Raw genomic sequence first — 27,028 nt, forward strand, 5'->3', positions numbered from 1 at the left:
CTGTTATTGCCCAATATTGCAAATAGTCGGGTATATGTTACTTACAACTCGACTGCCGGAAAACAACCACGACGATTGTTGATACGTGTCCTCTTACCAAAGACACAGAATGTCCCTTATGGTCCACGTTTCGAATCAGACGAGAAGGTTACGAATCTTATGATAGATTTGATCCACTACACGATCAGGCAGAGCTTCGCGTTACAGTCAGATGATCTTTTTGTATACCTGATCATAATGAGACGGGTCTCGCCTTGCAGCGAAATCCTGGGGTGACCGACAAGCATATGTAATTCAAGAAGTTCTGAGGACTTGCTGTGAGTCTTGACCTTTGGTATTGTTCCCTCTTGTACAGACTGCCAAGTCTCGAGAGCACGCCTGTGCTCTTCTAATCAGATCGTCTGTATCCCGAGAATTGGCGGGGACTGTCTGACTTTTGTATACATACCTGGGGATGAATGCGGATCAGATCTTCGAGCCGACCAGCAAGGACTTTTGAAACATTGCGGCCATTGTAAGCAGAGACATGGTTATGATCCCGCCGTGTGTAGCTTATAGCACAAAGGATTGAGATATGCTTACGGGATCTTAGACTTTGCTTGAGAGGCTTGGCATAGTATTGTGAGCGGAAGTATATGCTGAAAGCGTGTCATGCTTGACGAAGCACGTGCCGGCCACTCTCATACCGGCATCGAGGTCGATCTAGGCATGCCGCCCGCCTTGCCGATTGACGATTGAGGGGTGCTGTGCCAGTATCTACTAGTATCGTAGAATAAATGCAGCTCCGCAGCCTAGTGACTTGCTCGCTATGATTTGCTACTCTTCACATATTGCCGGAGCTCAATCGCATGTTTACAACCTTTTCGACATGCATGATGCAGTGGTTTTCCATCAGCCAAGCCAACGCCCAGGCTGACTATCAGCAAGCCAGAGCGGTGGCTCGCAAGATTCACCCTCATTCAAGTCGAACCTTCTAATGGAGGCTTCATCAGAACCACGTGCGGTGCTTCTTCCGCTGCTCTTGTGATCTTCCCTTGTGCCATATACCTTGTATACAGCTTCAGTAATTTACAGACATTTGTTTTCGTGTTCTTGTGGCTAACCTCCTTCGCTTGTTGAGTTATTGCAGAGCTTGTCTAACATGTCCTCAGAAGCATAGTGACAAAGAACCATCCAAGGACAGCCCGTCATCGTTCAGTAGGCGCAGCCAAGGTCAACGTGCTTGCTGAAACAAAGACTCGGCTCAACGTGAAAAGCTTGCGTGTTTGACTGGATTTCTGCGAACCTTGACGTACAGTCATATATACCACGTCACACATTATCAGCTCTTCATTGTGCCGACTTGACGAAGCTCTTGGGCAGACCACGAGCGTCCTTTCACGTGCGCCCTAGCTAAGCAAGCGACTCACAAATCTTCCATTGAACATGACCTCGCTGCAGCAGAATAACCCTACGCTAGCCAGTGCAGCCGCAACCATGGATGGGCCGAGAACGAAAGAAGAACAAGAAGAACTCGCTTTCGGCCAAGTCTGGGATGGTGCTGGGAAACCATCGTCGACGACAGGACCAGGGCAGATGGAGCGCCCGTCAATGACTGGACGACGAAAGAGCAGTATACAATTCAATACTGGTGCAGCAGAAGAGACCATTCGACGAGAGTCCACCTGTCCTCCAATACCTCGACCTTCTCTGTCCCAAGCACATCTACATCGGAACTCGAGCCCGCCTCCTGCGCTTCCATATTCACGTGGAGTTGGTTTCGACACGTTTGCCACTCCAGACGCAGCCGCTGAGGCCTTTAGCATACAATACAAGCACAATGACTTCCAGTACACACCCCGCACCAGGACTTTCATCTGCGGCACAGACGCCAAAGACTATAGCGAGTATGCACTCGAGTGGACACTCGACGAGCTAGTCGACGATGGCGATGAGATCGTCTGCCTGCGCGTCGTCAGCGAAGAGTCGAGCGAGAGAAGAGAATACAAGAAGGAGGCGGAACGTCTGCTAGCAAGTGTAATTCAGAAAAACGCGATCGAGCGCAAAGCTATCAGCTTGAAAATGGAACTAGCAGTTGGAAGAGTGACTGAGGTCATACAGTCTATGATTCAACTCTACGAGCCTGTAGCCATTATAGTCGGTACTCGTGGTCGCAACTTGACTGGTATGCAAGGATTGATGGGCGGATCGTCTGTTTCAAAGTACTGTTTGCAACGTTCGCCTGTTCCTACAATCGTCGTTCGTCCGACGCTGAAACGAACCAAGAAGAAGACAAAGCGACAGGCTGAGCAGGGACGTAGTGTCTACACGAATATGCTCACCCTCACCAAGTCTGTAGGCGGGCAACACATCAGTGACCGAAGTTTCGACGCTGCAGACTTCGCTACCAAAGGCACTTCCGAGGAAGCGAATGCTGTCGAAAAGGCCGTGGGTCCCAGGAAAGGCATCCTCAGAAACAAGGGTCGGGTATATGGAGGACCATTGACTCGTGTTACCAGCACGTCTCAGACAGAAGACGATGATATCGAAGACCCACAATCGCGGTTTGCACTACCCATAGGATTTCTAACCACGGAATCGGCACCAAAAGCCGACATTGCAATGAAGAGCCCGATCATTCAGGCATTGGCAGAATGGGACGATAGTCCCAGAAATGGCAGCCGGACCGCTAGTCCTGCGCGTCATGCTAAGCCAGAAAGCGAGGGTGCTCTAACAGACACGGAGGACGAAGGCGAGTTTGGCATGCCGAAGATTGTGGAAGAACGACGGCCGAGTACGCGTTCGCAGAACCCGTGGCTAAATTCGATTCTGAGTCGACCAGAGCCGAGGCGTCGGTCAGTAAGTCGTGAGAGAGGGGCCAGGAGTAGTAGTCGGTAAACAGTGTAGACAAAATTGGATATGGGCTATGATATATGACTTATGAGGGCAAAATAATGATTGAGCCGTATCACATCGTTGGGATGATGTATTGGAAGTCTGTGGATTTAACTTGTCTGTCTCATCTTCACCAATACCTCTCCCTGATTCTTTCCAATATTCTTACCACAATACATAAGGCTTCAACTCCTTCGTCGGCTAATACAAAGCACGCAACTCTGCTCGCTGTCCAAATGGTGTATGATTTATGTTTCGGGGCTTTGCAGGTGCTCAAGCTACGAAGGAATGCCTGCAACGGTGAACGTGAACGAAATTGGCCAGTGAATAAAAATGTAAGTAGCGACGGCATTTTTATTACAGCTAGACGAGTGTGCAGAGTAGGCAGGTTGAGGACCGGATCGCTCATATGGATGGTGAAACATGGTTATCCTGACTCAGAACTAGCAAATTTCGAGCAGCAGTATCGGGAATTGGGATGGTATTACTTCTATGATCGTATATGTTTGAAGACTATCTGCTCGATCTCATCGTGCTTGTGCTCGGAAGTTCATCCGTAACTCCTTAGGTACGCCGTACTACTACTTTGCGCAGTACCGCAGCGCTTAACCGGAAACGTCGATGCGGACTTTCGACAACGGCAAGTGCCAGCACTCAGCCGTTCTTGCTCAACCATCGCGTTTCGCAGCCAAACTCGATATGATCCAGCCACATTGTCGCCGTTGCTGAGGACCTTGCACGTATCGCATCACAAATAGTGATGTTCGAGTCTTCCCCTCGATGCTGGACCGTCCCTATCAACCACGAAAATGCTCCCATCGCAAGAAGACTGCGATGATTGCACACCATCCTACCTACAATCACATGTCTTCGGCACCAAAGCAGCATTCTCGACACTGCCTTTCGTAGCAACATTCGTCCTTGCGACAGTAATCGCATATCGCAAGGTATATCCTCTGCTTCTTGCACAGAGTGACCAGACCTTGGCGAAGGCCACGAATGGCAGGCTACCACAGCCAGCAATTGCTCAAAATGAGCCAGCAACACAAAATCTGGCTCGTCGCATAGCAGCTCTCACTTTCTCCTCTACCATTGCACTATCCACTGTCCTTACGGAACTTCTCCTATGCGAGATATCGAACTCGTTCAATCCGACTGCTCGAAGTGTTGCGCTACAGATCACAGTTGTCAGCCTGCTCTGCCTCCTCGTGATTGCTATACCTCTACTGGGAATTTACAGTGTCGTTGCAAAATCAGGCTACAAGTTTCTCGACTCGCAAAGCAAAGGCCGAAGAAGGCTGGCATGGATTTTCGAGTTTCTTGGATATGCAGCCTTTCTCTTTCTGTTCTGGACAATCGGAGCATGGCTTCCTGAAAGTAAGAGCATACAGGACACACTGCAGAAGAAGCAGAATGTCTTCCAAGCATGTTTGGACAGACTTGGTATTACAGGAGTAGCCCTGATGGCATTACTCTCTGGCTTCGCAAGCATAAGTGCTATCTGGCACAATTTCGGACCCAAACCCAGACTGGTCTCGGAATCAGACATTGCAAGAAAACAGACCGGCCTCGACGCGACCTTAGACATGGCCAGAGAGAAGAAAGCTCGTCTACGAGTGCTGGAGCGTCATATGGCTGATGCTCCAGCCTCAAAAGGTTGGTTTGCAGGCGTGGTCGGCACATTCCGCGGCACACCAGACACTCAAGAAAAGCAAACATTAGAACTCGAAATCAAAGGTCTAGAAACCATGTCCGATTCCCTCGAATCCTCACTCACAGTCCTCAAATCTCGCCGAGCCGAACAACTGAAATCCACCACACCTTTCGGTCGTGCCCTCCTAGCCTTCCAATACACTTTCGCCCTCTACTGCATCTACCGCATCGCAACAACAATCATCAACATCCTGCGCCGCACATTCAGTACCGGCCCAAACACCGACACCGACCCAATAACCTACGCTATCGCCTTCTTCGCCAGACACATCTACCCAAGCCTAGATCAAGCTTCTTGGGCTCAGCAGATCTCCTTCCTCCTCTCCGGCGCAATGCTCCTCGCCTCCTTCAGCGCCGTCACTCAGACGTTCCACCTCTTCTCCCGCTTCATGCCGAGTCTCCTTCACGCCACACGGACCAACTTTGCCTTACTCATCTCACAGATCTCAGGCATGTACGTCATCTCCTCAGCGCTAATGCTACGAGGTATGATGCCAAAGGAAGTCGGCAGCGTGATTAACAGTGCACTTGGGAGTGGTATGTTGGATCCACGATGGGTGCAGAAGTGGTTCGAGGGATTTTTTATTGTCAGTGTAGTTGTTACGGCAGTGGGTGTGTTTATCGGGAGGTCGGTGGGTACTCCTAGCCTTGTAGACGATACGAGTTGGGATGGGGACATGGAGTTGGGGAAACGCTCGTGAGTGTGGACGTACATAGATGATCCATAGACAGAGTGGGCTGGAAGGTGTACAGCGAAATGAAACAAAATTCAGGTCTGATTATTGGTAATGACTACATTGCAATTAATTGGTCACAGTCCATCATCGAGACAGCCTCGTACCGATTGATCTGACTTTTTAAAGGAGATGTCCCGTACCAATGCTTTATCGTCCGTCCTTCCCAGCTCCTCAGCTAGAACTGTAATGCTCTCAACATCGATCTTTCCATAGCCTCAAGATCTGGCCGATGCCTGACACTATATTTTGAGTCAGCCTTTGAATAAGGAATTTCGCAAACTAGACGACTGAGGCATGGTTCATCCGTGTAAAGCCCATTGTCCCTGCTGCAGTAGCCTGAATTCTTTCTCTATTGACCCTACGCTTGACTTGGCCATTGGTATGCTTGTTATGCCTTCTCAAGAATCAACAGATCGAGTCTTAGAGTCTGTGCTTTCTCCCTCCTGGACTTCTCATTTCGCAATGGGCCCGTCTCCTGGCCCAGCAAGCGTGCTCCTCAGATTCGGTTATGAAAATGGTGCTTTCATCACACCGATGTTGAAGCTCGATTACACGCCTAAATCTTGAGGTGGCTCCGTGCACACTCAACTCAGTAGGTAGCCTGTCTGTGTGTTAGATGTTCGATCGAGTCTCAATGCTCGTTGTGACCCGTATCCTTTAATCCCGGGTGTAACAGTGCCTCCATCGCGCTGGCTGTTCTCCTCGTCAGCATTGGTATCATCTCAGGTAACCTCGTAAGTCTGTTGCAGAAATCGTAGGTAAAGGAGTTTGCGGCACAAAAGTCTACGCAGCCTCATGGGCAACAATCTCGTTATGAAACAGCTCACCTGCTGGTATTTCGTTTGGTTGTAAATTACCACCCTTCGTCACATTTTCACGACTTTAGAATTTAGACTGCATTCCCTCGAGAGACAGGAATGCATGGGGGTGCCGAAGCGAAGTCACGGATCTCTTGACTTGTTATCTGACTTCTACGCGTGAGCTGAAAGTTAGCCTGATAATAGTGGCAATCTGTATATACGTAAACGACGAGGTGGAAGAAGACATTCAAGATAACGTTTTCCGCGCGCGTGTGAAGAGGCGTAAAGCTGCAAAGCCGGAATGTTTGCTGTCCGCTGCCCTTGCTACCGCCGTAGGTCTGAGGATTATTTTTCCTTTCACGATTTCGCGGTCCCCAGTATCCAGCTGTACAGCAACATCACTGACAACCCTCCACCTTGATACCTCTCCGTTGTTAACGAGGACAAGCAATCGTCCGTCATAGCTCATCCATTGGCAGATACGAATGACCAACGATAGGCCACGTTGGTCTTCCATTGCACGTGGATCGACCGTTGATCAAAAGACACTGAAAATTCACAACCACAGACCTCTCTGCGAAGATTCCCGTTGGACCAGCCTCTAAGCTGGACAATCAGCTCTTCCAGGCTCAGAAGGTATCTCCCATGCGCGTCAATCTGCCTGACTGCTTCGATGCCGACCGAAGCCGACCAAATAGATCCATTGTTCATGTCCTAGCAATAGAACCGACCCTAAGCATGCCACAAAGATTTGAGCACTGCGCCTAGCCCGAACATCACAGACTCGAAGTAACAGAAGGCATTCAGGTTCACGTCGAGTACAGTGGCTTCCAGCTCATGCTCAGACCGAAACGAGACCTGATCATCATCGATCTCAAGAGCAGTGGTATACTAGGCATCCAAGATCAGTACCCTGAGTGCAGCTCAGCTTTGAGAAACAGATAGCTGTCCCACCACGACCCACACTGCTTTAGGAGCTAGTTGATCTGCGCTAGCCCGACATTATAACCCACAATCAGGCTGGTGAAGACAGTTTCCATCATGCAGAATCAAAAATGACAGCTTGCCATGTCGTTGTGCAGGCCCTTCGATAAGCGGGTGGAGGAGTGACGGATGCAGCTCGTCGAGGTACAACAACGACAATGAGGTCGGCTGGTTCACGAAAGAAACTGCTCTGAACATGGGAGTACGACGAGTGCCAGTGTGCTGAACACTCGACGCCTTTGAGCAGAACATGTTGACCCGTGTTCAGCTTGTGCAGTGTCTTATCAGAACCTGGATCGAGGTTCAAAGTGCCCTGATGGCTGGGGTTACACAAAGTAGCGACCATCGAGGTCAGTAACCTGATACAGCCAGGTTCCGCAACACGACATCTGTTCGCGTATATCATGTCGGCGGTGCTGTCCCTTCTTCAAACAATAGGGCCAAGTTGAAGAGATTTTCAAGAACCACTCACGGGCAACTTGTACTATAGCTGTCTGCGATATTTCTGGTTGAAAAACCATAGTGGTCGATGTATCTGGGAAACATATGCATAGGGCCGTGGTCAACTCACGACACAGCCACCGCAGTCGGAAGTGAGGCCAAGGAATCGAGGGTCGAGCCATGTGGTCACGATCCCGAGAATCGATGCATACTCTTCATACAAGGCTAGCCTCTGTGCCCAATATGGCTGTCACGGAGTAGAAGTGTTCGAAACCCAGTCTAACTGCTCTTACTTCGCTCGATTCCCGAAGCCTTACTCGATGAAGATGTGGTTGTGGCATAGGGCTATCGCCATCATCGTCGTCGTCGTAAAGCTCACAAATGGTGGAGGCCATAGCGAGAACAGCTTGCAGGCAGAATGACTGTCTCGAAGCATGGCATTCACCAATGCAGGCAGAGGGTTGTTGACATCTTGAACGAGCTCCTCGAGCTTGCGAGCTGTTCGATACCTTCGAGCAAGGACCTCCGATCGATAAGAGAGTCGTACCCCGGTACTGTTACTCGTTGTGCAGTGCTAGGTGTCTGATTGAGATGCTTCAAATGCTGCAAAGACAGCTCGTCATCCGCCGATGTTATACGAGTGCTGCCTTTGACATCACTGGTGTCAAAGATCATCTCTTCTGGATCGTCCGAATATATGGCTTGCAGGCCCAAGCAGATTGTTCGTGTTATACCCCGTATCTATAGAAGACGTTGCCATGCTCTTTCGCTCATCGTTTGGCCTATAGGGGTTATCGAGGGTGGGAGATCTTGCGCTGTGCGTATGTCAGCAAATGTCGTCGTGCTCCTCCGCTCATGTTTGACCTATAGGGGTCATCGAAGGTGGAGAAGTTCCACAGACATAAGTCGGTGGTAGTGTTCAAAACGAGGATAATTGCCACTGTCAGTGAGCCGAGAGGTTATGAGCTGCTACTCTCTGTTATGTGTTAGCATTGACTCGTAAATCCGGACGAGTTGCGCAAATGTGTCATAAGTTTGATCCCTCTGGGGAGTGGTTAGTCGCGATTCCTGGCACCACTACACAGCACGCCTGACACAAGGGCCTCCAAGCAGCTTGCCGTGACGTTGAGTGTGACCTTTAACAGGTTGTGATCAGCTTGCGGACGCGGTCTACCATGGAGTTGTAGTAGCAAACTGCCATTTCAGCTGCGTGGCAGCCATGAAAGCAAATTTCTTGGTCTGACTAGGCCAGGACAGTGCTCTAGATAAGTCATCGAGCTCGAGTCATGCACTCTGTATAACTACTGAGAGTACGCGGCGTCTCGGTCGTCCTGCTGAAGCTGGCAGCTGTGTTCAACGTGGTTCCGGAAGGTATATTGCCGCCTTACCTCTTTCAGACAAGTTCGGCGTTCATCCAGACTGGCGCCTGCAACTGCGATAGCAAAGTGGTTGCAATTGCTTGGAGTTGCTGCTATCTGCGTACTTGCACATGAGGATCTACATTGCTATCGCCGTCGACATGTAACAGAAAACTTCCATGGTCGATCAGACTGAAGATGGACGAAAAATTTCGAACTGCGTAGCCCAGCTATGCTTTCCTCCGCACCAGCACCACAATGCTACAACCTAGACGAGCCATTTCCTCTATACTACAATGCTGCGATGGATTGAAACTGACGAGGTCGTATTAAGCTTATGCAGAAGACCAGTTACTAGGTGCAGAATTCGTCCTTTGAACTGTGCCTTCCCCCAGCTCGAGCCAGATTCCTGTGCAACCTTCCGGCCCTACACACTTGCTTTGAAAGCGCTTAGTTCATGATGGAAGAAAGAAGATCTGAGTGCTTCCGTCATATTTTTATACGAGAGGGTTGGAACCCTCTCAAAGCTAAAAGACTATAGACATCGCCCTAGGACTTCCCGAACAAGCCCAGAGCATAGTCTTTTAACCCGCGAGTACAGCAGAACCGATTCGAACGCACCGATAGCTCCTGAACGCTCGCCGATCCATTTCGAGACCTTGTACCACCTGGTACACTCTAGACCTCTCCTAGCTTCACCTCTGCCACCCTGCAAGGGCGACACCAATGATTTCAGATATTTCCAACGTCTTCTCCGCTAGAAGACCGGGTTAAACACACTCTAACGAGTCATCGTAAGCCATTCTATCAGCCTCCGACATAGTGGCTCTCAGGACTGAAATCCTCAGGATGAAACCAATTCTCAACGAACTCTTCTTTTGCTTCGAATCCTAGCCTTCCGTCAACGAGATCAGCTTCCTTAAGACACTGCTGAAGCTCTGCCATTCGTTCTTCGACCAACGGCGTAAGACGCATTCGGTAGCACATGAAGCGAGCAGTGCCTGGAAAGAATTAGTACAAAAATGTCTTAAAACTTAGAACGAAGATAGAGGAAAGGGAAAGGTAAAAACAAGAAGCAGATACGCCGTAAAAGAAGGCCGGAAGGTGCTTACCAGATTTGTTGAATGGACAATCCTTGCAAGAACCTAGCTTAATATAGTCCTTTAGCATTCTCTCGGTATCCTTTTCGAAGTCGCTGGCTGTTCTGTATCGATCTCTCTCGTCGCCTGGTATATAAGTTAGCCATCCGGTCTGTCGTCCAGGGTGTATATCCAAAGAGCTGTATATTCACGTATATACAAGCACAGACAACTTACCATTTGGCAGAATGCCAAATCTCCGCTCCATCCTCTCTTTAATCGACATTCTGTCGTGTGGCACCGGGGGCATCGCCACACACGTCTTCGAAGAAACAATCTTAGAGACGTAAACGCAATAGGTAAGCTCGAGCTTATGTCGTTCACTAGGAGTCATTTTGACATAAATTGGGTCCCCTTTTAGTTTATCCGGATTATCTGCTTCCTCCTCATTGGGATTGTCGTCGTCGTCGTCTTGAATTCCTTCCTGTATAACGAAAGGAGGACTAGCTGAATTTCTCTGTTCGTCTGTACCCTCCGCCGCGTTCTCTTCCTCTTCAGCAGGCTCTTCATTTGCTCCAGTTACGGAATATAGTGCAGTAGTGCCAGGAATTGATCGTAATCGTATGAAAGGACGTTGAGGCTGATTCTTGGGTTTTGGTCGCTGTGCTCGAGCTTGGTTGCGTTTAGCGGTAGAGTTAACCTGTGCTCCAAGGAAGATATCTTGTATAATTGGCGAGACATGGTAGCGTAGAGGAATAGTCACTTCCTCGTAATCGGACGGATGATCGGATCTCTCGGCGCCGGAGCTTGGATTTTCGTCGTTGTCGTCGCCGTCGACACCCTCAACCTCTTCCTCATCATTATTAGCGGTGTTGATGGCGGGGGTATCATATCGACTGGACTCTACTCGGGCATGCTTGTGACGACCTTGATCGATGTCGTTGACAGACAGACTTCTCTTCCTCCTTCGAGCACTTTCTCCCTTTGCAAGAGCTGTCAGCACAGGATATGATTTTGGGTTAAAACCAGGTGGCCAAGATGGAGCCTGCTTTCCAGTTACCCCTTTTCCTTTCGTATGCGAGGATAATGGCATATTGGCTTGCTGCTTCATACTGCCAAAGACTATATCGTATGCTGATTGCCCAGCCTGCTGTGACGATGTCTTTGGTGGTATGTGTAGAGAAGGGTTTAACAGAGTTTGACGCTGGAAAGGAGAGCTTTGAGCGCACAAATTTTGTGGCTTTGCACCAGTACGCTGCTGCTTCGAAGCGCTAGAAGAGAGACTCGAGCCAGGAGTATAGACAGTCTTCACAACAGAATGGTCTTGACGAGGCTCAATAGATGGCACAATCTGCTGTTGCGTTGGTGGTGCTTGGCTTACAGCTGTGGGCTGTGAAGCTGCAGAGGGCATGGTGGATGGTTGTAACGCGTTCTTCTTTGGATTTGAGGCATTGCCTCGACAAGGAGGAGGATTCTATAGTCCTTGGTTAGCATCATCGACCTGAAAGTTGGCTGAATTATTACGCACATTCTTCTGGAGAGCAGACGATCCAAGATTTGCCTGACGCAACGAAATTAGCAGATGTGACACAGTTGATTCAATATTATCGTCTTTGTCGAAAGATGTTCTACTCACCCCAGAGTTTTGATGTGCGTCCGAAGACGTCTGAGTGCCAGAAAACATCGCAGCAGTAATTGGCAACAAAGGCGATGGCTTGCCTTGCGCAGCATACAGAGCAATCTTTGCGTTAACCAAACTGGCTTCAATCCCCACTTTCATCCTCTCGAGCCGCAAGACCTCACGCTCGAGATCCTCAATGGACTTCTGGACTGCTTGTTGACTAGCCATTGTGGGCTGAGACTGGTCGAAAGAGGAAGGTAAGTTGATCTGCTTGTGTTGTAAGTAGAGAGAGCTTTGATAGGTGTCAGAGACATACGGATCAGTGAGTCTAGATCGAAATGGACGAGAAGTAAGAAATGTGGCAAGGAGAAGAACAAGCAATGGCAATTACTTTCACCTTCTTATGTTTTTGTGTTGAACCTGCAGATCCAGTGGAGCCTTGTGCGAGAGGAAGGAGAGAACACAGCGTGAGGGCAATCGTTATTATCCAGTACCCACCTTCAACGTATTGTGATGTCGATCTGAAGTCCAACAACGAACACAAGCACCCAGAAGCCTCAAGCAGTCCAGGATGTCCCAGGAAGTCATCAATACCAGAGATCCATATGCAGGGTTGGGGCTGTCAAGCTGAACAATATCAGATGTGGTCGCTGATAGTCCACGAGCATTTTCTGGTCACGGGGATCGAAATGGTTGACGATGCGAGTCCATTCAACATCACAGGACTTAGCACGACCAAGGCCAATGTTGTCTGACAATCGACCCTGCTTCGTCCAGCGTCATGGTTGCCATAGCGTTTACGTACCCGATCGCATCGCTTACGACGTGGTCTATCACAGTGAAAACCTTCATCGTGTCAAGGGAAGAGAGGTAGAATCGTAGTGATGGACTTTTGTATTTCATGAACATCGTCAGTAGCTGGGATAGTCAGTGTGCTACTCATACTTCAACGTCCAAATGTCTCTCCAGGTCGCAATGTCAAATAAGCACAAGCTTTCCAATCACAACCCTGTCTGTATATGTCTGTGCCCCACCATTTGAAGTTTTTCGCGAGGCCAGGGTATATCACACCAAAAAATATCACAACTAGAGAGAATGCCAGACCGGAGTCAAGAGCAGCTGACAAGGTCATAGTATACTTTCCCCACCAAGCAGATGCTCTTCTTCTGACAATATGATTAAAGCTGAAGCACACAACGGCCCAGATTGAGAAATTGAGACCTGTGGCTGGTGGAATCCAAGACAGGCTTCCGAAGAGAACTGGTAGATTCACCTTACGGAGTATGCTCTTCTTTCTTCGTCTGCTGACCATCCATAACACGACCGGACTCACTGCTCCAATGAGAAACGCCCAAACTAGATGCCTGTAGAGAGCTCCAGGTCCAAAAAATCGCTGAGGTCCAACTACGCCCCAAAGAATACTCCCGTTGAAGTGGACTCGTGCTATTGGACAATTAAAGCCATTGATCGCTTCAGGGGTGCAGATACCAGGAATGTTGACAAACATCCAATTCAACACGACGATTTGCACAACGCTCGACACGAGTGTAGCTGCCATCTGGACCTTGAACAACAACTTTGGAGGTATCTTCATGTAATGACCAAGCTTGAGATCGGATGAGAATTTGACACCTTGAGCCGAGCTGATATAGCAATAGGTGACGAAGACCATGTTAGCGACTGGACGGCCGGGAAACACAACACCACATATCAGTTGACAGATAAGATACAGACTGCTGTGCTGATTTGTGATAGCCATGACGATACTCACAGGAATGAACAGGACAGTGGTTATGCCAAGCGCGAGGAGGAGACCATACCACGGCAGATGTACTGGATAATGCTCAACAACGAAGATGCCTATCGCAAGCATACTTAAGAAAGTGAGCAGATACCACCACATCGGAACATCCTCATAGTGTCGCATAAGACGGCAATGAATATCCTCTCCGCTGTTTTCGTGTGCAGGCAGACTCGTGGACTGTAAGGCATTGTCATTGTGTGGTATAGGCGCATAACCATTCAGATCGCGCTTCTCATCTCTCTCGCGATAAGCTTGTTTTGACTGCTTCCAGATATCGCGACCATGCCAGCATATTGTATGAGTCACCAGTGCAGACAAAGCGGCAAACTGTACGCCGTATGACAAGACATATGTAATCGGCATGTACACCCGAGAATATCTGTCGTAGGCTTCTTTGTCGAAGAGAAAATCCTTGGTGAGAACCTTGCTCACATCGTATTGCTGTCCTGTATTATCGAAGACCATCGAGGACAACATGGGCATATATGCCGAGTACAAAGCATTACTGTAATACAGAATTGGCGCAACAACCCACATGACTAGTGCTAAACCACCGATGACATTCGCAGCAGCCCACCACGGAGTTAGTAGAGGTGAACCAATGTATGCAATCTGAGCCCAGTCGAAGGTGAGTGGGAACATGCCCAGGCCAGATGTCACACCGAAAAGATTGGCCACGACCACGTTCTTGGGAAAGCACCAGGTGATGACGTTGAAATAGCTCAAGGCAGGCATGAGCAAGCCCGGAAGGAAGTACCAGGCAAAGGCAGCAGCCCAAATATAGACGAAGAAGCGGTATCGCGAAATGGTCCAGCCATTTGCAGTTTTATTCTCGTTCGTGTGCATGGTACTAAACATGGCAGTGGACATCAAGGTGCCGGGCCAGATCATTGCAGCAGGTCTGACGAGATACCTTCGAGTCAATCCAGCAAAGGCATAACCCAGAATTTGAGTCGAAATAGTCAGCAAAAGCTGGTAGAGGATGGGGACAGGCTGCTTGTAAAACTTGTGTTGCTCTACAATAACGTCGGTAGCGAAAGCGAAGCCGAAGGAGACGTTGCTGCTAATGTAGACACAAGCGTGTTCCTTTTCGTTCCATGAGCCTTGTGCTAGCCATAATCTGAAATTCTGCAACCATGAGCGTTGCTCGTCCCGTTGCCCTTGACGATCTCCGCAGACGAAAGACACATCGGGATCGTCGTTGTGTTTAAGTATCAGGTCCCAGGCTCTACCAAGAGGATGGACAAGCACGAGTGCAATGACTGGAGTGATGGCGACGCTTGGATATCTCAGCGAGAAGAATAGATTTGTAGCTGAGCCTCCCACGGCAAAGAACATTGACAGAAACCACATTCGCGGAGTGTTTATGGACAGAGTGGTGTTGTCCGTGTTCGGAACCGATGCTCTTACTTCAGCATAAGGGGAGTTATCTGCTTTGAGAGTATCGTCTTCGTCGTCACTGTCTGTATTGAGGGCACTTGAGCTTGACGAATTGTCACGGCGGCCAGTAGTTTCGACGGGCATAGCGAAGGATGCTTTGTTGTCTATGCCCATACCGATTTCTGTACCTTCAGATTTTCGACGTCTGGAGGGTCGCGCATATTCGGAAGAGGTTGTTTCCCGCCTGGCCAGTGTCTCTGCATCAGCATCAAACGTCACATCGTCGTGGGCAGGAACGCTTTTCCTCCTTCTTCGTGTTCTGCGTTCTTGTGCAATCTCGTCGCCGGACGACTCGAACGATTCGCTCTGAATAGGCACAGCACCATAAGAGCCAGTTCCTAGAGCAGGCGAGGAGCGGATCAGGAGAGGGTTTCTAGACATAATGGCTGACCAGATTGTCGACCACAGGCTGGCCGAGGCAGCATCTGAAGAGAAGGCAGTCGAAGAGCTAGGAGGGGTGGTCACCTGCGTCTCAAGGCGGTGCAACTGTCTCGTGTACGTAGAGAAAGTACCATCTGTACTCCGACAAACATCTTGTGAATGTTCTGGGGCTGCGGTGTCGGTATTGATGGACTGCAGTTCAAACGATGGAGGATGCAAGCTCAATCCGGAGGTACAATTAGCTGCCTTTGAACTCTCCATACAAGGTCAAAAATCATGATGCGAACATGGCGACTGTGACTGTCGCGCGATGCCACACCTGCATACCTTGACAGCTTTCCACGCCTGAACTGGACTAAATGAAACCGCAGCTGCACCTTGTGTGGGATATGACGCCTGCAATTGGGCCCAAGCCCGCAATGGGCTGCCTAATGCAAGCAGATCTAAACTTTTTCGACCCGAGCCTCTACGCTCTAGCCAATCGATTGCTGGCAAGCAGCACCCTGATTTCCAAGTTTGGGGTCTCAGCTGATTAGATTGATAAGATAAATCACTCAACCTTCAGTATCCTGGCACGATTACCCCAGAACTGAATGCGAGTAGGCCACGTTCTCATGTACAGAAGGAACGCAGGACGCGACATCGGACTTAGTTGGCTACAAGAATTTGCATAGGTGTCTCTGAACCAGTCCGTTCCTTTATGCAGAACAACTATGCCATCCGAACAGTATTACAAAATATGGAGAACCCGTAGTTGATTACTCAATCTTTTTATTGTATCTCCTTCAAGATTCTCTGCTCGACCCATTTGGCTGACGAGAAGGACGAAGTTGATGTTCGACCATACCGGTCCAGCTAGCGAATGGAGAGCACTTCGATCTTATCCATGTAAACGAGCTATTTCGGTGATCCATCGCTGGTTCAAACATTCCAGATTGAGTGATCACCCTGGTCACCCATTCTGGAACGATGGAACGGTTGACTCTGTACGCGTTGTTACATTGTGAGCTGGTGCTGGTCAACCAGGAGGAAATGTTCTCTTGCCGTTAGGAACGATGGACAAATCATAAGCAGAGTGAGTTGCATGCCGTGGTGAGATTGGTCTGGTCTTTATACATGAATTCCTTTCTTTTTATTCTATTGAACTAACTCGTATGTCGTTCAGCGTGGGAAATAAGCTCGTTCCAGTGGCGTCCGCGCGTACTCCCATGCAAGCCAATCACTCCTCGTTGTAGGCAGTAGTCCCATAGCGTTGACCTTCCATATACCCAAGGCGAGTAGGAGACAGTTCATCAACACATACACAGCTTTCACGCCCAACATCTGACTTCTCGTGTTTTCCCCTTCGAGTCGTGCAAAAGTGGAATTAGTTTGCGCAATTGCCTGTAGAGGACCTTTGAACCTAGTCATTGTCAGCCAATAAGTCTCTGAACTGATCGCAGGTCGACTTACAGCATGAACACCATCATGATGCTGAATATCTGCAAGCTGTTGCCCGACATGTAACCCATGATTGCCTGCATGGGCAACTGTTTGGCTGGTCCTAGTGCAATCTCCCACGACTTCTTGAGCTTTAATGTATCCATCTCTTCTTGTGTAGGCGGCTTGCGTGTCTTCTGTTCAGATTTCTTGGAGACCGCCTTCGAAGATAGGAAGCCAGGAGGGTCCGGTAAGCTGGACGCACTCTTCGAGCGAGATGGAGGCGGACTATTGAGTTCGACCACCCATCGTGGTGGTGGAGGGATCTCTTTCTCGGACATTGTGCGGGCACAGTTTGCGTCCAGATCGATCAGTAGAGAGTCGCGGGTGGCGTGTAGTTAGTAACAACAACAAACTGTGCACTTTCTCAATCCTTGAACGCTGGTACGTGAGAGCGACGACGTAGGCAACTTTGTCGTGTGAAAGTTCCTGCCGCTTATATTCTCACTTTATTTGGTAATCACGGCAACTTGTCTTTCGAGGGCAATCGACCAGCCTCTGGCAATGACTTTCGCAGAAACTCAATTCAGCGACAGCAAGGTTGTTAGCACGAAATATTGTTTGTTCGAAGATGTTTTAGCGTCAAGTCGGCCCTATCAGACTGCCTCTTATCCACGAAAAGGACTTCTTTGGAAGCGTAGGGTTGAGTGAAGCAATATTGCTGGCGCCAACAACAATGTTCTTGGCTGTGAACCCCTAGTTGTCCAACAACTCGAGTCAGCTTCAAGTTGTTAATATGTCGAATACTGGCGATGCCAAATTATTCGCCCGCGGCAAAGTCGCTGAGCTGCGGGCTGAACTACAGAACAATGGCAAGAAGGACAAGAACCACCTGGCCAAGAAGACTGCTCTCAAGAAGATCGTGGCCAACATGACCATGAGTAACAACGACATGGTGGCACTCTTTCCAGATATTATCGGCTGTATGCAAATTCCGTCGCTGGAAATCAAAAAGATGTTTGTGTTGTATCTTGTGTCGGGGAGAAGAATGCTCACACTGCCAGGTGCTTTCTTTACCTTCAGAATTACGCTCGAATCAAGCCAGAGATTGCTCTACAGGCACTACCGGTGCTGCAAGAGGTAGGACACGCGCTGGAACCCACAGAGAAATGCTAATCTCTGCAGGATCTCGACGATTCAAATCCCTTGACCAGAGCTTTGGCACTTCGCACCATATCATATATTCATGTTCGAGAATTCGTTGAGGGCACTGTTGGGCCGCTCAAGCAATTGATGGCTGATAGTGATCCTTACGTGCGAAAAACTGCGGCTATCACCGTGGCAAAGCTCTATGACCATGACAAAAAATTAGTCGAAGGTTCGGACCTGATTGACAGGCTCAATCGCATGCTCAAGGACGAGAATCCTACAGTCGTGGCCACGGCTTTGTCTGCTTTGCAGGATATCTGGGAGCGAAGCGAGAACATCAAGTTGACCATCGATTATTCTAGCGCTTCGAAATCTGTGTCCATATTGTCGGACTGCAACGAGTCAGTAGACTATCTATCTAGAGAATCCTACTAACAATCACAGATGGTCACAAGCGTACATCATGGAAGCGCTTATGTCTTACGTTCCTCAAGCATCCGACGAAGCTGCACTGCTCGCCGATCGAATTACACCCAGATTATCACATTCCAATTCTGCAGTTGTTCTTACTACTGTTCGAGTCATCTTCTACCTCATGAACTACATCTCAGACGCGAAGCAGATCGATTCGTTATGTAAGAAGCTGTCACCACCACTCATCACTCTCCTATCCAAGCCCTCAGAAATACAGTATTTGACGTTACGAAATTGTATCCTTATCCTACAGCAGCGCCCAGAAGTGTTGCAGAACGATATTCGAGTTTTCTTTTGCAAATACAACGATCCAATCTATGTCAAAGTCACTAAGCTCGAACTCATATTCATGCTGGCCACTAAGGACAACATCTCAGTCGTGCTCAATGAGCTGCAAGAGTATGCTACAGAAATCGACGTCCAGTTTGTGCGGAAGGCTGTACGAGCCATCGGAAAGCTTGCCATCAAGATCGAGCCTGCTGCCAGGCAATGTATCGACACTTTATTGAGCTTGGTTAACGCTAAAATCCCGTATATCGTGCAGGAAGCAACAGTGGTCATTAAAAACATCTTCCGCAAATATCCGAATCAATATGAAGCAATCATATCCACGGTCATCCGTCAAATTGATGACCTTGACGAACCAGAAGCGAAGTCAGCCATTATTTGGATCATAGGTCAATATGCAGACCGAATAGAAAATGCTGATTCACTCCTACAAGACTATCTTGCCACGTTTCACGAAGAACCTGTCGAGGTGCAGCTTGCCCTCCTGACAGCGACTGTCAAGTTGTTCATACAACGGCCAACCAAGGGCTCATCTCTTGTGCCGCAGGTTCTGAAGTGGTGTACCGAAGGCGCAGATGATCCAGACCTTCGTGATAGAGGTTTCATGTACTGGCGTCTCTTATCAACAGATCCAGCAACAGCCAAGACGATAGTGATGGGAGAGAAGCCACCAATTACTGCTGAGAACGAGAAACTCGATCCAGCGACGTTAGAAGAGCTATGCCTCAACATTGGTACACTGGCAACTATTTACCTTAAGCCAGTACAGCAAGTCTTCCGCTCAGCCCGACCACGAAAACTAGCGCAATCGCCAGCACTGCAACGACGGAAAGAAGAGTTCGTCTCCGCAGTGAACACGACCGATCTAAGTAGTCCAAGCTTGGCCAATGGGCACACGAACGGGCATCAGGCCGCGATCAATGCCGCCGATGAGTATTTCAAAAACTTGACATTGAGCGATAATTCAGCCGACAACTTTTCGAGTCCGACCACAGGTGGCATGCCAGATACCGGATACGTAGTGAACCAGAACGCTCCAGAGCAGGTATATCGACCTGTGGTCGGTTCAGCAAATGGAGATTTGTTGTTGTGATGCCAAGGAAAAAGTCGCTGGCACGATACAAGTTTGTTCATACACTTCTGTCACTTCCCGCACTCGTACTTCTGATTGCAGCAAACACCGCACATCAATCACTAATAAGTCAGCCCAGCAGCACTTGTCCACCAAATTGATGGCATGGTCTAGTGGTAAGACGTCGCTGTATTGTTCAACAGCAAGGTGGAATCTCATCATATGGGTTGTGATTGCGTTCTTGTGATTCAATACTACGGTTATATGGGCAAACATAATAGCCTGTTCGAGGCTTCAACCTTCACGACAAACGTATCCTTCGCGGATATCAACCTTAATCAAGACGTCTACAATGACGACAAAGGCATCACGCCTCAGCAGCGACGCAATGGCGACGCAGATACCATGGCTTCCACTTGCGAGTGAGAGTCAGGTCTAACAAGGGAGGAAAGGCCCAAAGGTTCAGATGAGCTCAGCATCCGCGTTCTCTTCGCTGATGTACCTTCCGAAAGATATAAGTCCCATGTTGCTCACAAGGATTGCGTCCCTTCTCATGTCTTCAGAAACCGCCGAAGCTCGACTTCACCGCAGGCGGAGGTCCTCGGTTCAAATCCGGGTGCCATCATTCTTTTTTGCTCTCCTCTCCCTCTTTTCTTAAGTGCAGATATCTTCATTTCCTACCACGTGCCGCACTCTACGATACTTCGTAATTCTTCGAGTACGACTTACTATACCATCCGTCGACGAGTTTATTCTTCGATAATTGACCTGAATCCAACACTCTGACTGCTACGAGAAAATTAAAAAGGTTACAGTATAGCTGAAGCTAAGAGCGAGAGCCACTTGAAAGAGACGTAAGAGAGGTAGAATGACTCAAGCGTGAAAAAAGTGAAAAAAGTGAAAAAAGAAAGTAGTGCTCGGACTTGAACCGAGGATCTTCATCTGTTCGACTGACCCCTCCGTACACATAATTCGACGATCTCATCCAGGACTCAACATGGTAAATGGATGATACTAGCCATTTGCGCTCTGGATCGCAGGATGGTAGCTGAACTCATATGAGCTCAAAGGGTCTTCCCTCCCTAATGTGTTCGTTCGTTCATCCAAACTCCTAGAAGCTGGAATCGAAATCGGTAGGTATGGTAGTGAGCATCTAGCCACTTCGTATACCATTCGCGTCGACCACAAGACAGGGATTGTCTCGTGATCTTGGTAAATTCGCTGTGGACAATAGTATTGTCACAACTCAAAGGCAAACACGCTTGCCAGTGAGGTAAGCGGTTGCGAACACGTCTCGGCCGGGCCCACGTAACTCAATCAGATCCTTCCAGACGAACCTGACAGGTATTGAATCGAGAATGAAATAACCAAGTTATGCAGTAAGAAATCATTAGTTGTTGAAATTGTAGACGAACCTTAACCAACTAGGATACACTACCGTAGAAATTTGAGGCAAAAGTCTGAGTGTTCGGGTATTTGTGGTTGCAGTGAAGGTGGGATTCCGCAATGAAGGCAGTCGTTTATTGATGAAAACGATATACGTATGCCTGGCTTGTGGCAGACGAGAGTGCGGTAAGAGAAAATGAGTCTGTTGTATTCAGCCGAGATCGAATCTAAAAGGTCGTTGTGTTCCTCTGAAGAACGTGTGCGATATTGTGATGATGAGGATGATCCTTCATCTGCCTTGAGAATGAAGGCCCGACTTCTTGTTTTGAGACTGCAACGTGGTGAACATTCGTCAACCACCAATATGAGCCCACTGGTCCAAGCTCCATTGGCCCATCTCAGTCCATAGTTGTTTTGACCTTCTCATATTGTCAATACTACTCACTGGAATCACAAGTACCTACGTCGGTTCAAACCCGCTATCTCTCAGTCATTTCTGCATCGCAGACTGTGAGATTCCTTTTCGATGCATCTCTGAATGAGAGGGTTGTAAGACAACCATGTCTTCGGGGCGAATGAGGCGGCCTTGTGATGTCTTGGCCTCGTAGCATCATAGGGGATGACTTCGAGGTCATCATGTACTTGGCCTATGTTCTTGGGTATCAGAAGATAAAGATCCTCACAAGCAGAGCACGAGAATTGTCCATCTTATACCTGTCCTACGTACACCGGCCAGGCTTCGATATTCTGCCAAGTCACAATACTTGATCTGATATGGCTCTTTACGACCCTCATCCAGGGATAGCGTTTCTTGAGTAGCATCGTCAATCAAGCCGAAAGTGCGCTCGCCACCTCCGATTGTCGTAGAAGCACCTTGGTCAATTGAGATACTTGAAATCTACGATGCTTCATCGCTACAAGATTCTGAGATGTTGAGTGGAGAGGACTGGAGTGCTGGAGGAATTTGGCACTGAGATCTGAAAGCCACTAAGCCCAAACTGGTTAGTAAGGGTTGGAAGAATGGCAGCTCAGCCATCGATCACCATCGCTCATTCTAACGTTTTCCTCGTTGCCAAACTCATTCTATGATAATTTACAAGTTCATGTGGATCAACTTAGACGACTAGATCGAGTATAATATGACGACTCTCGTGGAATGCCACAGCTGGACGTGCCCAATCTGGCGCTGCTCTATTCCTCGACAGTGTCTGGGTCACGACGTGTTCAACATGGTTGAGGACCTGAGATGACGAGATTATACGCTCTAGCAGACTTTTCTGCTAGATAGTATGTGTTTTTTGTTGCAATGGCGGGGATTTTTCCCGACTGCAATATGAAAGTGGCTCCCTCGCGACAGGTCCTCAACCATGTTGAATACGTTAGTCGTACCACTTTCTTCGAAGGCTGCTGCCTCTCAGTCTATAAAATACATCTGGTTGCTGCTTGTGTCCTCGAAATGTTTCATGCTTATCCATCTCAGTCCTGCTCGAAAGCTGTGGTGCTGGACGGATACACAATACATCTCTGATAGCCACAGTTCAATACCGAGCAGAGCTTCACTACAACAGACCAACACCAGTGCTGATGTCATGGAGAATTTACCAAAATTTCCTCGAAGATATAGGCAATGCTCGACGCACTTCGATCGGTTACCTGCTGAGATTCTGGAACGGATTGCATGGCACGCCGGATCGCCTGTGTTCAACAAAATCTCATCTACTGTTAGGTCGAAGATGGGACACATGATGGACTATCAATACGATATGCTACTGCTTGCATTCTGCGACTGGGAACGTGCTATTAAGACACAACCCGATGGACGATCGATGATGCTTAATCTGAGTCTACTTCCTCTCCGTACCTGCATCGCGAAGGAACTTGCTACCGGTATGAACGTCAAACACAGAGACACCTTACGGCAACACGTTAGACAAATCGTCGCGACCGAAAGATCGTTACGTGCGGTTGCGAAAGTAGCTGCAAACGATGTGTTACGTCGCTGGATGAACTATTACTTCACCGAGGAGGAGCTGAGTAACCCACACCGTGAAGAATTCTTGCAGCTGCAAACAGGATACTGGGAGTTTAGAAGGAAGCAGACCATGATGTCGACCGATAAAGTGCACACATTGGTTATTGAAAGGCCATATAAAGTTTCTGTACACTGTAACCCGAATGGTCGACTCGATCCCCGATCACATGCTCCTGGCCGATGTGCCAGACTGCATGAGCACAAGCATGGATGGAAAGTATTCACGTTGCCCAGGCCTCTCAAGATCGACCAAGAGAAAATGAAAGCAACAAACGAGCAGCTACGAACACATCTTGTGAAGAGGCGCGCCGAGTCAATAGAGCATATCATGGCGGGTACAAAGAGGAAGAGAATAGATGTTTGAGGCTTGGTTTGATGAGATAGTGGACAAGCCTTCTGAAACTTTGTATCAAAAATATTGGTTACCGTCTTTCTACAATCGACTCAAGGATGGAAAAGCGATACGATAATGTGTCTGGATATGTAGCTCTGCTTTTCAGAACGTCTTTGATCAATACTGCACCCTTCTCAGACTAGGTGTCTGAGGTTCCACGCTTTAGTGTTTTCGGTAGCCATGGCCGTCCGTCCATTACAATTTAACTTTCCGCCAGACCCTGAACCTCTATGAATTTACAGTATTCATCCCTCAACGTGAACAGGAATTCTCATTCTTGACTGTCATCAAGCCTGGTTAATTCCTGCTACCAGTGACGTGCTTCCAACCTCCACATATTTGGTGAGGTGCAACTCAAGAGCACACAATAAGCGATATAGTGAGGGTCATTCACATACTGTGGCACTCCATTCTCTTTTGATCTATTCTTCGTGTCGAATTCTCACTAATCTAAACCATGACATCTATCCATGCTGAATCCGACAAGCTACGTTTCCCGCCACTAATCACTCTCGAAGAGCATTTCTTCTCCGTTGCAGCATCAGAAGCACCATCGGCACAACGGTACAATGAGCAACTTAAGAACATACCAGGCCTTCTTGATAAGCTCAAGGATCTTGGGTCACTCCGTCTCGAGTCGATGAACAAGAATGACATTACGATGCAAATCATCTCCCACGGACCTACACAGCCTATATTATCTCCGTCTGATTGCCGTGCAGCTAATCTACAGCTTCACGAAGCCATATGTACCTCAGCAGAAACACGTGAACGCTTTGCGGGATTTGCAGTCTTACCTATGAACGAACCCGACGAGGCAGCTAAAGAGCTCGCGTATTGTGTGGAAGAGCTCGGATTCGTGGGCGCACTAATTGACAACCACGCTAACGGCACTACCTACGAAGGTCCTTCCTACAGATCATTCTGGTATACAGTGCAATCGCTTGGGGTTCCGATCTATATTCACCCTACATGGTCGACCGAACAGCAGCGAAAGGGCGTGTTTCCCGATCTCAAGCCAGATGGGAACGGCACGAACGGCGGCATCGACGAAGCTACTGTCCTGAGCGGAAGTGCTGTTGAATCTCTCATGGCTAGCTCTTGGGGCTGGCACTCCGATGTAGCGATGCACATTTTCAAGCTTTTCGCGTCTGGCACGTTCGACAAGTTTCCTCGTCTAAAGCTCATCGTTGGACACTTCGGCGAGATGATACCATTTATGCTCGACCGCACAATCCAGCTAAGTCCGAGGTGGAACGATCCGCCCCTACGGCGTAATTTCAAGACTGTCTATGATGAGAATTTGTGGATCACAACTAGTGGTATTTGGAGTCTAGACCCATTACGATGCATCTTAGCGAACACGAAGAAAGACCATATACTTTTCAGCGTTGATTATCCATTTGCGCAGAACGAGTCAGGAAAGAAGTGGATGAATGACCTGCTGAGCAGTGGTCTGTGTGATCAAGAGACGATTGATATGGTTGGTTACAAGAACTCTGAGAAACTGCTAGGTGTCAGGACCAGGAGGCCCGATGAAGAACGAGCGGAAGACGATAAATTGCAGGAGTGACACTTGCATAACAGAGGCCAAATTTCAAGTCCACTTCTTGAATCAGGTTGTTTTCCGTCGACGGACCTCGCCACCACTCGAACAATCTTGATCTGATAATCCTAGGGTGCCCAGGATCGTCTTTCTTCTGTACGTTCCAGCTGAGTCAGTGAATCAAATCAGGTGTTCTCACGCTAGACCTATTTAGGTATATGGGACAAGATCAAGTTCAAGTTGTGCAAGATCGAGCGTCTGGGCATCTTGCGAGACTACCACTTGCTGCCATTCTAAATCAACTCATCTGGCATCCTACATTCACCCCGACTAATGTTTCAGACCTCATCAAAGTATGGCAGCCGATTTCTCTCACCTTCAGGACATCTTCGGCAATGTGCCCATGGTGAAGAGATACACTCTACTTTCACTCTTCTTCACTCTGGACGCCAGCCAAGATATCAGAGAAATTGTTGCAGGCTTGCGAGATGGATTAAATAAATTATCGAATGCAGTTCCCTACCTCAAAGCTCAAGTTGTATATCAAGGTCAAACCAAGACCAATTGGGGCAGGACTAAGATTGTGCCGCTATCAGACAGCGTTCAGCTTGCTACCCGAGATCTTAAAGATGGTGACACCTTTCCCTCAATGGCCGACCTCGCCGAAGGTGGTTACCCCATCAAACACCTTGAACCGAACATCCTTGTGCCAGAGGACGACTTACCTCTCTTCTACACAGCTCCAAGAGCCTATGAAGAGTCGGCCGATCGACCAGCACGTGTCCTCGCCGTGCAAGCTACGTTCGTGAAGGGCGGTCTTATACTGACCTTCGCCTCCAACCACACCACAATGGACATGAATGGTCTCGGACAAACAATATGCTTATTTGCCAAGGCCTGCCGTGATGAAGATTTTTCTGAAAAGGATATTGTAGAAGCCAACCAGTCTCGCCTGCACTCAGTGACCCTGCTCGGTGACGAATACGAGCCTGGGCCAGAAGCACGATATTTCATCTTTCGATCGCGAGATGTGACAGGCGCGGCTCGAGGTCCACAATTCCCACCAGTATGGGCGAACATCACTATTAGTGCTCATGCCTTGAACGACCTGAAAACACAAGCTAGCAAGCAAGACATTGTCCCCTATATCACCACTAACGACGCTGTCAGCTCTTTCTTCTGGCAGCGTGTGACAGCCGCCCGAGCAGCCCGACTAGGCACGAACGTCGAAAGCGAAATCAATCGCCAGCTCAGTGCACGACGACTCTTTGGCCTCAGCGATGGCTACATGGGCCACTTCACAGGGTCGGCACACACGCACGAGGTGGACGTCTACAAACTACCATTGAGCACTGTCGCCGGAAAACTTCGGCAAGCACTGCAAGACACAGATACTCTCAAATTCCATGTACAAGCTATGGCCACAATGCTAGAGCGACCGACCACAGACAAGACCATGATCGGTTATGGTGCCAGCTTGGACGCTGATACAGATCTCATCTTGAGTTCTTATGCCGAGATACAAGTCTGTCAGGTGTCTTTTGGTTCGTTGCTAGGTGTGCCTGACGCAGCAAGGCGGCCGAATGTGAATCCATGGCCGGGCCTGGTGTACTTGATGCCCAAGGACAAGAGCGGCAGTCTAACTGCTACCGTATGCCTGAGGCAGGATGACATGGAACAGATGCGTGAGGATGAGCAGTTCAAGCAGTATGCAACATATGTCGGATGAGTAATATAGAGCGTAGCTAGCAATCCTGACATGGGCCAGCACACAGTGTTAATGTCCGTATCACATGGCCACGATGCGAGTGGAATTACCTTGAGCAACATATTCATGGCTTCTGCCTCTACCATAAGAAGAATCAACGAACTTCTCCATGACCTACCTCTAATGCTTCGGCTGTCGATTGATTGCATCCTCGTAGGTTTCCGTGATGTATCAGTCCAGCGACAGTAAAGCCAATGGTTGAATTTTCTTTTCCAGAAAGCGCCGCTCGTGCAGACAAGGTAAAGAACTCGTTGCTCTCGATTACCGG

The 27,028-nt window shown here is 48.6% G+C and overlaps 8 protein-coding genes across 8 annotated transcripts; 5 read left to right on the forward strand and 3 right to left on the reverse strand.

Moving 5' to 3' along the window:
* Positions 1–1,425: 1,425 nt before the first annotated feature.
* On the forward strand, positions 1,426–2,877 carry LTR64_001860 (uncharacterized protein; the record flags this gene model as incomplete). Its single annotated transcript, XM_064896237.1, has 1 exon — positions 1,426–2,877. The coding sequence occupies one exon, from the start codon at positions 1,426–1,428 to the stop codon at positions 2,875–2,877; it is 1,452 nt and encodes a 483-aa protein (XP_064758924.1).
* Positions 2,878–3,683: 806 nt separating this feature from the next.
* LTR64_001861 (uncharacterized protein) lies at positions 3,684–5,288 on the forward strand (the record flags this gene model as incomplete). Its single annotated transcript, XM_064896238.1, has 2 exons — positions 3,684–3,821; positions 3,846–5,288. The coding sequence occupies 2 exons, from the start codon at positions 3,684–3,686 to the stop codon at positions 5,286–5,288; spliced, it is 1,581 nt and encodes a 526-aa protein (XP_064758925.1).
* Positions 5,289–9,714: 4,426 nt separating this feature from the next.
* On the reverse strand, positions 9,715–11,835 carry LTR64_001862 (uncharacterized protein; the record flags this gene model as incomplete). Its single annotated transcript, XM_064896239.1, has 5 exons — positions 9,715–9,908; positions 10,020–10,133; positions 10,224–11,460; positions 11,515–11,547; positions 11,623–11,835. The coding sequence occupies 5 exons, from the start codon at positions 11,833–11,835 to the stop codon at positions 9,715–9,717; spliced, it is 1,791 nt and encodes a 596-aa protein (XP_064758926.1).
* A 1,046-nt stretch (positions 11,836–12,881) lies between these two features.
* Positions 12,882–15,232, reverse strand: LTR64_001863 (uncharacterized protein; the record flags this gene model as incomplete). The annotated part of the gene is made up of 2 exons (XM_064896240.1): positions 12,882–12,963; positions 13,113–15,232. 2 exons carry the CDS (start codon positions 15,230–15,232, stop codon positions 12,882–12,884), a joined length of 2,202 nt encoding a protein of 733 aa, XP_064758927.1.
* A 1,161-nt stretch (positions 15,233–16,393) lies between these two features.
* On the reverse strand, positions 16,394–16,992 carry LTR64_001864 (uncharacterized protein; the record flags this gene model as incomplete). The annotated part of the gene is made up of 2 exons (XM_064896241.1): positions 16,394–16,634; positions 16,685–16,992. 2 exons carry the CDS (start codon positions 16,990–16,992, stop codon positions 16,394–16,396), a joined length of 549 nt encoding a protein of 182 aa, XP_064758928.1.
* Positions 16,993–17,447: 455 nt separating this feature from the next.
* Positions 17,448–19,655, forward strand: LTR64_001865 (uncharacterized protein; the record flags this gene model as incomplete). Its single annotated transcript, XM_064896242.1, has 4 exons — positions 17,448–17,668; positions 17,716–17,791; positions 17,837–18,201; positions 18,245–19,655. 4 exons carry the CDS (start codon positions 17,448–17,450, stop codon positions 19,653–19,655), a joined length of 2,073 nt encoding a protein of 690 aa, XP_064758929.1.
* Positions 19,656–23,903: 4,248 nt separating this feature from the next.
* LTR64_001866 (uncharacterized protein) lies at positions 23,904–25,019 on the forward strand (the record flags this gene model as incomplete). The annotated part of the gene is made up of 1 exon (XM_064896243.1): positions 23,904–25,019. The coding sequence occupies one exon, from the start codon at positions 23,904–23,906 to the stop codon at positions 25,017–25,019; it is 1,116 nt and encodes a 371-aa protein (XP_064758930.1).
* Positions 25,020–25,347: 328 nt separating this feature from the next.
* Positions 25,348–26,721, forward strand: LTR64_001867 (uncharacterized protein; the record flags this gene model as incomplete). Its single annotated transcript, XM_064896244.1, is given in 2 exon segments — positions 25,348–26,536; positions 26,549–26,721. 2 exon segments carry the CDS (start codon positions 25,348–25,350, stop codon positions 26,719–26,721), a joined length of 1,362 nt encoding a protein of 453 aa, XP_064758931.1.
* Between the last annotated feature and the right edge of the window lie 307 nt (positions 26,722–27,028).

Source organism: Lithohypha guttulata (assembly GCF_036872675.1).
Source record: "Lithohypha guttulata strain CCFEE 5908 chromosome Unknown scaffold_1, whole genome shotgun sequence".
In the NCBI taxonomy this organism is placed as follows: Eukaryota; Fungi; Ascomycota; class Eurotiomycetes; order Chaetothyriales; family Trichomeriaceae; genus Lithohypha; species Lithohypha guttulata.